General features: G+C 37.6%; 1 protein-coding gene across 1 annotated transcript; it reads left to right on the forward strand.

Annotated features, from left to right (window-relative positions):
- The first annotated feature begins 4158 nt into the window (after positions 1-4158).
- FAM110B (family with sequence similarity 110 member B) lies at positions 4159-6834 on the forward strand. Its single transcript, XM_053467183.1, has one exon. The coding sequence runs from the start codon at positions 4437-4439 to the stop codon at positions 5547-5549; it is 1113 nt and encodes a 370-aa protein (XP_053323158.1). The 5' UTR covers positions 4159-4436; the 3' UTR covers positions 5550-6834.
- The last annotated feature ends 4473 nt before the right edge of the window (positions 6835-11307 follow it).

Below are 11307 nucleotides of genomic sequence, written 5' to 3' on the forward strand. Positions count from 1 at the left end.
TCTGAGTATCTGAAAAGCAGGGTTAGCTTTTTTGCAGCTGAGTTGGAAAACCTTATGTTATTTGTAATTATGTTTTGATATTGACTATTAACCTTCTAGTAAGTAAATACCGTTCAATGCCATTAAATATGAGTGTATTTTTTCAGGGGCAGTCTACTGGCCCAAACGGTGTTGCCAACAAGAATATATATTAAAGTACTTAGTGCTTGTGTTTTTAGATTATTGAAAAAAGGCACACATACTTAACTTCTCAAGATGATGCAGAGAGATGCCACTTCCATTTTCCAAGAGTCCCACTGGTTTGTACATTGGAAATATTGTTTAAATCGAACATAATGGATCTTAAAGTTTTTTTTTTCCTTTTTATATCTTACAGTATAATAAAGGGGAGGAATAACAAGTACAGTCTTTTCCATGTTGCCTAGGAATTGCGCTCCATACTTGGCCCTCAATGGTGTCTGGTTGTAGTGATTCGCGAAACATATTGTAAATGTCACCAGTAACTCCGAGTTTTTAGTCCTTCTCCATTCCAGCTATTAATCTCCTATAAATTATGAGCTCTAAACGGTGTACAAATATGTAAGCGAATGAACATGTAGACCACAACTGGTTAATGCTATTTGCCGTATGTCAGTAGGTGGATTATTGAAAGATTTAGAATTTGTTTTCTCTTGCAGCCAGGTAATCCAATTGGAAAAGTAGATTATGTTTTACAGGCTGTTGGTTACATTTTAAAGTGCATTAATTGCTGCCTTTTTGCTTTTAATACAGGGCTTTCAAGTATGTCTAGGAATATTGGAAAATCATAATCTCTTGGTTTACTGAATATATAAAGTGTGCTGTCTCTGTTTTCTCATGTAATACATACCAAATAACTTAATCCCTGGTGATTATTAGTTGGTAGGCAAAGAAATGTTAGTTTAATTGAGTGGAAAATGGAGCTGTATTGGTCCAAAGGAAGATGTCTTAGGTGAAGACCGTGCCTTTTCTTGGGCCAGCATAGAAAAATATGTCGATTTGACGTGATGGTCTTAAAGATATATTATCCCGGCGGCATTCCATTTGGTTTTGTATTGGCTAAAGAAAAGGTATCGCCTTTTTCAAAGACTAAAACTGAAAAACTGTAGATTTTTTAGAATTATGTCATTGCAGCTGTCAGACGTGGGAGGTGAGTTTGGGGTGTTTATGGTTTCTCCTTCCTTTTAAGAAGGTTGGGGGAACATACCTTACATGATATTGCTAAACACTTTTTAAAAGTTTCAACATGTAGTTTTAGGCTTGGGCAACTTTTATAACTGTTTGTTGGAGCAGTTAATCTTTCCCCCGTGGCTTGCGCTGCCAGACAGTCTTGGGAAGGAATTAAGTTGGAGTCACTAGAGGCTAGAGGAACACAGACATGATCAGTCTACATATAACTGCTTATTTCACTGCATGATGATGGCATTGCTAGAAACCAATGGGGGTAGGGTGCAGTTTGTCTGGAAATGTACAAAGTTTAAGATAAAAAAAAAGTAGCCTCTACAGTGAGACCAAATTACTTTTTAGATAAGTTAAGTAACTCAACCGAGGTATAAATCTCAACAGACACCCTATTAGTGATCTAGTTAATTTCAAAACCAACAGGAGGTCTGTTGAGATTGATAACTCACTTGAGTTACTGGAAATACAAAATAAAAAATATTAAATTACTTACTGGCTTGCATTGCACCCTGTTCAGTGGATAAATCTGCCACATGCTCCATGTTGACAACAATTAAACTTTTTCTAACTACAATGTTGATCCTGTTATGCGGCAGTATGTGGCATTTTACAAATATGTATTTCAAGTTGATTACACCATGGAGATTTTTTCTTGTTGGTGGACTGACAAGTAAGAGTCTTATGATCCCATGGCCTTCAATGTCACCGTGGAATGTCCCCAATCTCCATAAAACCTTATGAGTACACAATCACATTCCTTGCAAATAGAGCATTTATAAGCGGCTCTTAGGAGAAGAATGTCTTAACCGCCCACCGCACTTTAATAAGACCTCTAATGTGTGCCATTTTGCAGTCCATTTCAATTATGTTTTTTATTATTGCGAGCCTTGAGGGGGAAACTGGCTAATGTTTTCTGCTCCACTGAACTGACCTTTAAATCTCCTGCTGTGCGCGTGACGTCTCAGCTTGTGATCTGATACTAGTGGTTTGTCTGTGGATGTTTAACTTCGTCCCTTTGTCCAAGTGTCTGTCTCCTTAGTATTAAATTAAAAGGTTTTCCCTGGGGTAAAACTAAAAAAGACAAACCCTTATGACAGCCGAACTAATGATCACAGAGGTGTCTGTTCTCAAAAACTTAACATTTCAAAATAATAATGTTAATAATGTAAAGGCCCTTCAGTACTTGGATTAAAACTCCCATAATGCTCAGATAGTCTTGTGCCCCAAGCCTAAATGCACTAAATGGGAGACCTTTCTTAGCTTAACTTTTAATGTTATTTCAGTTTTTTCAAGTTAGAGGTATCTTGGTGAATGGGTTGCACTGAATAGCACATAACCTTGAGATTATTCACATTTGGGGCATGGGTCGCGTTTAAGGTCTCCCTTTAGAGTACGAAGTGAGCATGGGGTGACGTGATGAAATGGCAGATAACATAATATATCATATTAATAAAAATAAAAAGTATAGCGTAATTGAGCACCTTTAATTTGGTGTAATGTTATTCATTGGGAATTATTAGCCATATCAAGCTGATTTTTTTCATGTATTTCTTTATCGGTTACTTAGATTTTTATTTCCACATATTTGGTAGCAATGTATGAACACGAGTAAGTTTCCGCTGTTATTAGGGAAAATCCAAGTAGCACATTTAATGTATGTGTGTGTGTGTGTGTGTGTATGTATGTATGTGTGTGTATATATATATATATATATATATATATATATATATAATACCGTATTGGCTCGAATATAGGCCGCACTTTTTTCCCCCACTTTAAATCTTTAAAGTGGGGGTGCGGCCTATTGTCGGGGTCTGGCGCCGGGCAGGCAGCCGGGTTAGGATACAGATCCCCCGCAGCGGTGCAGGGGACCTGCATCATACTCCCCGATACACTCAGACAGCCTCCCCTGCCAGCACTTTCCACGGGGGGGGTGCCGGCACGGGAGGTTGTCTAAGCGCATCGTGCGCTTTGAGTGCCAGGGGGGTATGAAGTGTTACAGCACGATGCTCTGTTCAGTCTTGCTTGCAGTTATAGGTTTAATAGCTGCTCGCTACATTAATAGGCTTTAGGAAAACATACCCCAAAGCCACTGCTGAAAGTTATTTTAATATTTGAGAAGTTATCGTTAGCAAGGTATACGCATGACATTCTTACAGTATCGATTGTGGCATTAGAATTCAATACTGTAATATCAGTCAACATTAACATATAAATTGCATGTAGCTGTTATAGGTCAAAATTAGAAAGATTCATTCACATAAAACACTTGCGCATAATCTGATTTTACATAGAAATTCATTTTTGAAGTTAAGTCATCTTTCCCATCACGATAGAAGTTTCTTGTGAGATCCACTCCAAAAACGTTTGCGTAATATAGGCAAAATGTTGTCTTTTAAATGGCCAGTGCATTAATAATCATTCATAAGATTAGGAAGATGTTTTAGATTTCTTTTTTTTTATCTCAAAGTTTTAGTTCTTTTCTTTTTATTACAAATAATCCTATATTTATTTTTTTGTAAGCTCTAGTTGCCAGGTTAATGCACTCTTGTTCCATATTTGTCGCAAGGATTATTTCCCTGCCCCTCTATACCTGGGGCTGATGTTATCCAGAACGGTGCAATTTTTCTGTGAGATTAGGAAAATGTAGCTGTGTTTTAATATTCTTAAAAATTTAATCATTACACACTTTGTCACAACGCCATGTTGAACAAACACCAGTAAATTTTCTAGTCTGTGGTTTTAATGTCTAGCAAATGTCTGCTAGTTCAGAGCACTTCTGCTGCATGTTTGGGGTGCATGCTCCTTTACATCAATTGTTAAGAAGAGGTTAAAGCCACCAGATGCTGCTCAACTGCTTGCCTTAATGGTACAATATTGCTCTGTTGCTATCGTGGTGATGTCACACGTTGATACTGACATGTGATTGGTTCTTTTGTGTTTCAGATCTCTGCACAAAGAAAGGACAAGGCTTCCCACATCCTTCAGTGTGAATAAAGGATTCCGCTGAGCAGATTTAATACAGACTTCTGTCTGGGGGTCGTTTTGTATCAAGGCTGCCTTTAAACCGATAAATAAAAGTAGTATTTAATAAGCAGCGAGATGAAGAGCTGCTGGTAACTCATTTCAAGATTCAGCTGCTATTTATTTGTGCTTGATGCACATGTTTCTGCACAATCCGTTTAGGGAACACAAGAAGAGAATCCAAAACGGCTGCGGGGGAACATTCAGCAAACATGCCTACAGAAACAATACAGACAGGTAGCATGGTGAAACCAGCTAGCCCAGCTATCACGTTCACGTCTGCGGTCCCTCTACGCATATTGAACAAAGGACCTGACTATTTTCGCAGGCAGTCAGAACCCAATCCCAAGAGACTCAGCGCAGTGGAGAGACTAGAAGCTGATAAGGCAAAATATGTCAAGAGCCAAGAGGTTATCAATGCCAAACAGGAGCCAGTAAAGCCAGCAGTACTTTCAAAACCTCCTGTGTGCCCGGCAACTAAAAGATCCTTGGGTAGCCCGACTATTAAAATGTTTAACAACAATTCAAAGACTGAAAGCATTGTACAAAGAGAGAATTTAAAGCTAGAAATCCTTAAGAACATTATCAATAGCTCTGAAGGTTCTAGCACAAGTTCGGTGAATAAACAAAATTCTCGAAATTGGCCTCCAAATAGATCTGACTCAGCTGACCTAAATCGACATTCATTCGCAGAATCATTAAAGGTTTATCCCACGCAAAGTCACGGCAGCCCTCAAGACAGCAACTCCAACATCAGCAGAAGACTCCTGGAGAAGTCAAGCGATACTTTTTTACATGTTTCTCACAGTTCCTCAGACATTAGAAAAGTAACCAATGTGAAACAAATAAAAGCAATACCGTGCAGCAGTTCAGCACCACCCCTGCCTCCAAAACCCAAGCTATCCAACCTCACTAACCTAAAGCCACCAGAGAATGACAATCTGGAATCTGGATGTGGTGTGAACCGACGGCCCTCTATTCAACGTTCAAAATCTGATTTAAGTGACAGATATTTCCGTGTTGATGCCGATGTTGAAAGGTTCTTTAATTACTGTGGATTGGATCCTGAAGAGCTTGAAAACCTTGGAATGGAAAACTTTGCAAGGGCTAATTCTGATATAATATCTCTAAACTTTCGAAGTGCAAGCATGATCAGCTCTGATTGTGAACACTCTCAGGACAGCAACAGTGACCTTAGGAATGACGACAGTGCCAATGACCGTGTGCCCTATGGCATTTCTGCCATTGAAAGGAATGCCAGAATCATAAAGTGGTTGTATAGCATTAAGCAGGCTAGAGAGTCACAGAAGGTATCTCACGTCTGAGAAAGTTCCAGCTGTAGTTTAAAGAAAGAGACTGTACCTTTTGTCTGTGAATATTTGGTTGTGAAGGGTCGTAAAGTCTACTTGAAGTCTTGTAAACTTTTCAAACTGCTCTGTGTTGCTTGTTCTGCAATGTTTTTCAAGTTGCATGCCTGTCAACATGTGAACTGACCTGGCTTCCACTTGAACAAGACATATGAAAGCCTTGTTGAATATATACACACGATATCTGCCAAAAGTTTAAGACCAATTCAAATGAATGGCTTTTAATGCTACACTGTTTACATGACTATGAAGGGTAGAGGTAGATAACTTCCTGAACATTCATTACGTCTTATTGTTTTATATATAAATATATATTCTTTGTTAATTCTTGAGTTTTTTAGATGGCAAAGGAAAACCAGAAGTTGTCAAGTGTTTGTTTCTACATAGGTTTTCCTGGTTTTTTTATTATTATTATTTAAAACAATGTAGTTGGAACAATTCAGCTGAATATCTAAGACATAATTTTCTCTTGCCCGGTATGGGGCTATCTCTGTTAAATGGGGCTTAGACCGAAGATTATCTGGTATTCACATTCCATGTAGTGTAACGGTAAGTTTTAGAAGCAATGTTACAATACTGTTCCCAACGCAACTTTATTTTTGTACCCATTTTATTTCTTAGTCTTAAACTTTTGACAAGAACAATGAGATGCAAACTTCTGTAAGTTGCCTTTAACAAAGTAAATCATCAAACGTCTGTGCCGTCATTTTTCCTAGCTATATCACGTGGAATAGTGAGTGAACACAAATGGAAATTTACAGCCATATCAGTATATATAAATAATTTAAAAAAAAAAAATGAAGTACAGCACCTGGAATCAAACAAAAAAATTGTATTTGTGGATTTGCATACGTTAACATCTCTGTTTATGAATGCTTGTTCCACTTGAAATGTACCGTCTTTATGCAAAATAGATTTATTTTATTTTTCTCATGGCAGTATCTGCTGCACGTCATCCTTTTGAATTATTGTTTATTCTCCTGGCATGTCTTTCCTGTGAGCTATAAGCTGGTATTCTATAAAGCAGCTTTTTCCAGTAGGAATGACTTGGAGATGAGTGTACGCTACATTGTTACAGTACCTGTGTTATAAAGGTGTTGCAGTACTTTGTAAACATCAGTAGGCCAATCAAACCTTTTTTATGGTGTAAATGCTGTAAGGATTTGTACATACTTCATTTGCTATTGAATCTTTGGGAAAAAAAAGTGTTATGCTAATAAATAGCTCTTGTTGCAGCTAAAAACATGTCTTTGTCTTACTGGGTGATCTATGTATCGGGTGGTCACAGATCCGCACACAGCTTCTGAGAGGTAAAGAAAACCGTGTATGTTAAACCTCTATCGATACCCTTCGAATCCACCTAGCGCAGTATATAGATCACATATTTTATAGCCTAAAAACAGAGGTCTGCAACTAACAGAACGAAAGTACTAGCAGTAGTATTCTATGTACTTTGAAATGTAAAATAATCTTTGTTAATCATTAAAAGCACATGGCAGGGGAACAAAGGTAGAAGAATTTTTTTCAGAATATTGAAAGCAGTATCTAAAGGCGACCAGATGAGCTACTCTGTGGTTAAGAACTGTCCAGTATCTTTGTTTACGAACATCTTTTCTTACCCTTTTATACTTTATTTTGAGAAAAGTGGATTTTTTTAATATTAACTGAAAGGTAACTTGATACTGCGGTTACCGCATTCTAAAGAATTTTGTAATTAGTTTGATTTGTTGCAGTTAACTAGGCTGGGATAAACCCCTTAGCCGATGGTCATTAAAATCAGTTCTTTTGGGTAAAGCACAATCCTCGAGGGCAATAAAGCCTAAGAACAGTAACTTTATGTGATAACCTGTAGTTTCATAAGTGAAACAAGCTCCAAAACAAACTAATAAAAGCCTAGCTCTCATTGGAACCCTCTGAGGCCTGTACTTTGCTAGCCTAGACTGGCCACCTTAAATATTCAATAACTTTGACTCCCTGCCGGACCTAGCTAAGCCAGGCTCTTGAAAACCTTCCCCAGACAGCACACGCATGTCCAGGCCTCACTTGACTCAAGGGTCCTCTTTCAGGTCTTTTCTTTGCACTGGGAGCACAAGGCAAAATCATCTCTCCTCTACAGTCTGAGGCTTGAGCGAATTTAAATCTCCTGCACTCTCCCAGACTTCATCAAAATCCTTAAGTTTTTTTTTTAAACCTGTAATGGATTAAAACAGACCAGGGTGACAATAAGTGGTCTGGGTACGGTCAGCTCGCTGGCAGATAAAAGTAAGAAGAGAGGGAATCTCTAGTTACAATAAGGATCCAAGAGTCTATAATAAACGCAAGAGGATCTTTAGCCATGTTGGACTGCCAAACATCAGTTTTTTGGGTTTTTTTTTTATTCCTAAGAATTTTTTTTATTTACTCTTTAGAAACCTGTTTGGTATGGTAAAGAAAAAATATTTGCACTTTCAACTGACTACAGAATGCGTAACTCAAGCACTGTGTGTATTTGGGTTAATTAGATCAATGACTGAAAAGCTGACTTTTACAGAATTCTTCTCGATTTATAAGAAACCTAATCTTAATGGTTCCCCTTGAAAGCAGACTGGTCATCTACAGATGAGAGAATGTCAAGCCTATTTGCTTAACAAAAATATTTACTATACTATAAGGATATAAAATCTATATTTATTAAGTCATCCTGCTTTCCGGTGGTGAAAAGGAATGTTCTTGTAATTTTCTACCCTATCCCAAAATACAGGCAATGTCATGACGTTCCTAATAAAAAGAAAAAAGTAATGTATTCTTCCTAGAAAATACTTCTAAATAAAACCATTTGCATAAAAATGTCTGTACATTATTTGCATAAATCTACATTTAAAACATTCAATTTAAACATTGTTGGTTCAGCTGGTAGATCACACGGTTTGAAATACACCGGTACAATGTTGCATTTCATATGTGTTTTGAGAACAAGAGACAATTTACAGCTAAACGGGCTGTGTATGTATCCTGATTAAACATTAAATGTGGGGTCTCATAACTACGGTACGGAATATCACTATCAAGGGTATTACCAAACAAAGATAATTTAAAAAGCAGTATTTCAAATTAAGCTCGTTTCAGCAGGGCCCTCATCACCTGTTGTTTCTGTCAGATTGTTATATACTACTTATGTCCTGTCTACCCATAGTACAGCCCTACGGAATATGACGGTGCTATATAAAACAATAAATAATAGCAATGCTGTGGAAAAGACACGCATACTAACAGATCAGATGGAGCAGTAAATGCTGTATAAAGGACACATCTCGAGCATGTACATTTTTCAGCTACAGCTTTAAATCAATAGTTAACGTAAGGATCTGATATCCCTTATTGCATATTATTGCGTATAAGTGTTACCAAATAAACTTTTCCCTGTAGTCTGTGGAGGGGTCTGCCTGTATTTCTGGTAACCCAACTCAGAACCTCTCCAAGATCCATTACTCCCCTACACTGAAAAGGTCAAATCTCATAGAGTGTAAGAAATAACACCAACCACAGTTTTAAAAAAGTCTTACTTTCTAAGAAAAGCACATTTCATACATTTCTTTATTATTATCCTTAATGATAAAAGATATCCTGTATCTCAGCTGCCCACCACACCTTCATCTGTAATGACCTCTGTATACTGTAGAAGCAAGGAAGCCCTACACAATCATGATTATCCCATAAATTGGGTTTCCATGGATCACCGTCTAATTGTCTCCCAGGGTGACATGCTCGATGAGTAGCTTCAAATATCTTTACAGAAAGGAGAAGGAAGGAACCATGAAGGTGTACAATTCCTACATTTTCTCCTTATGCATAAAGCATACATTTGTTTCAAGTCCTGTATTGTGAACACTCTTATCCTATACCATACTAACATCTGAAGATCTCCTGCACCAGATCATATAACCTATGTGTTATTTTGGAAGACATTCTGCTCCGGAGCAGATGTTATGAAAGTTGTATTCTCCAAGCAAGTAACTTTGTTGGCCGATTGGTTCTTCATATCCAATGTTTTGGATTTCGGTTTGTATTCCCTTTTCCCTGGCATTGTGATATTGGTATTACATACAGTATATTAACTTTATGATTAATATATGACATTACATCATCAGCAGGATATAACTTATGCTTGAGAAACATATGTGGCTTATTATTAATTCAGAATGGATTTTTGTGGTGTCATGACTACTGTTTGTTATGTAATATATTTCATAATAAACAGAACATTCATCTAAAAGGGAGAGGAGGATTTTTGATACGGTTTTGCACATATGGTTACCATTTAGAGGCAAGCATTTAAACAGCTGCTTTTCATTTACGTCTGAGATGAGAAGACTTGTTTCAAGGCAGATAATAAAGGAAGCATCTATTGCCTTTGTTATTTAGCTAGTCTTATGTAAATTGTTTTTCAAGCGTTTCAACGCTCATTCAAAATCTGTATTATTTATGTCTGACAACATTTTTTTCCCCGTATATGAAACCAAAGTCATTTTGATGAATGTTTTTTGTTTGTTTTCTTTTCAACAAGTACCGACCTACCATATATACAAGGGAATTTTCTACAAAATGATAAATTGCATAAAGAAAAATAAAGTGTTACATCAACTACATTATTTTCACAGTTGAAAAACTAAATCTTAAATGGGGACAGGATATTACCTGTGTACGCCTACTTACACAGAAGAAAACACAATATCCTGTCAAAATAAACATTGCCAATGAAGAATATTTGGTTTTGGAAATAAAATTGCATATATTTTGCAGAAACCATTGAACAGCCAAGGGCCAGCATCCCTGACCAGAACTAAAAATTAGAAACAAAGAACTTCACGTTAGATAACAACCATTCTTCCCATCTAGTCTGCTTTTCCTGATGTAAACGTCTTTTGTGTTTTCGTCATTGAAAGTTTGAGGTAACTTTGGGCTTCTTAGTGTTTCCAGGCCCCGCTCCTCTCCAGTATAAGCACAATACATCACTGCTGGTGGAATACATTTCCCTGTCTGAAGCAAACACAAGTATCCCTAGGGCAATGGTGCCCAGTCATTGATGGCTGTGAACAGGCCGCAGTTTTTGGATACCAATGCTTGAGCACAGACATCTGAATCATTCCTTATATTAAATGATCCAAAATTCAGATTTTCCCAGATAAGGGATATTTACGACTGAGGGGGGACCGGAAAGAGGTGTCTGACTTCTCCTGTAGTCAGTAGATCCTTTCCCGCCTCCTTTTTGCCATTCTCCCAGAGCGCTTCTGGACAGGCTGCTCCAGATTACTCCCGCTCCGTTTTCCAGACCAGAAGTGCTCTGGGGCAGCCTAAACCACGGACGTGAAGTGTTTTGGGCTCCACGGGGAGAACCTGAACAACGGAGCAGATACAGGTGAGAAGATACGTTACCCGAGAGGGTCGGTACACCGAACTGATCAATTTTTTGCCACAGTAAATATCATAAGAAGAGTGTTTGTCTGGTGAATTTGGTTAGGATAACCAAGGAATGGCTAGTGTGCAGCTGCCAGAAAGCATTATATTGTGTGAGAACTGTTTTAAAATGAAAACAACATTTTGGAAAATGTATTTTTAAACTGATAATAAAAATTTTAAAAGATGGAAGTTCCCCTTTAAAAGTTTATTACAGCCTTCAGTGCCGAGGGTTTTTCATACCCTAAATATGGGAGCTTTTTTTACATGTAAAACAGCATAT

This window comes from Spea bombifrons, chromosome 5 (assembly GCF_027358695.1).
Source record: "Spea bombifrons isolate aSpeBom1 chromosome 5, aSpeBom1.2.pri, whole genome shotgun sequence".
Taxonomy (NCBI): Eukaryota; Metazoa; Chordata; class Amphibia; order Anura; family Pelobatidae; genus Spea; species Spea bombifrons.

Bases quoted from the DNA above. Each gene is read 5' to 3' on its own strand.
- FAM110B (XM_053467183.1), top strand. From the start codon at position 4,437: ATGCCTACAGAAACAATACAGACAGGTAGCATGGTGAAACCAGCTAGC.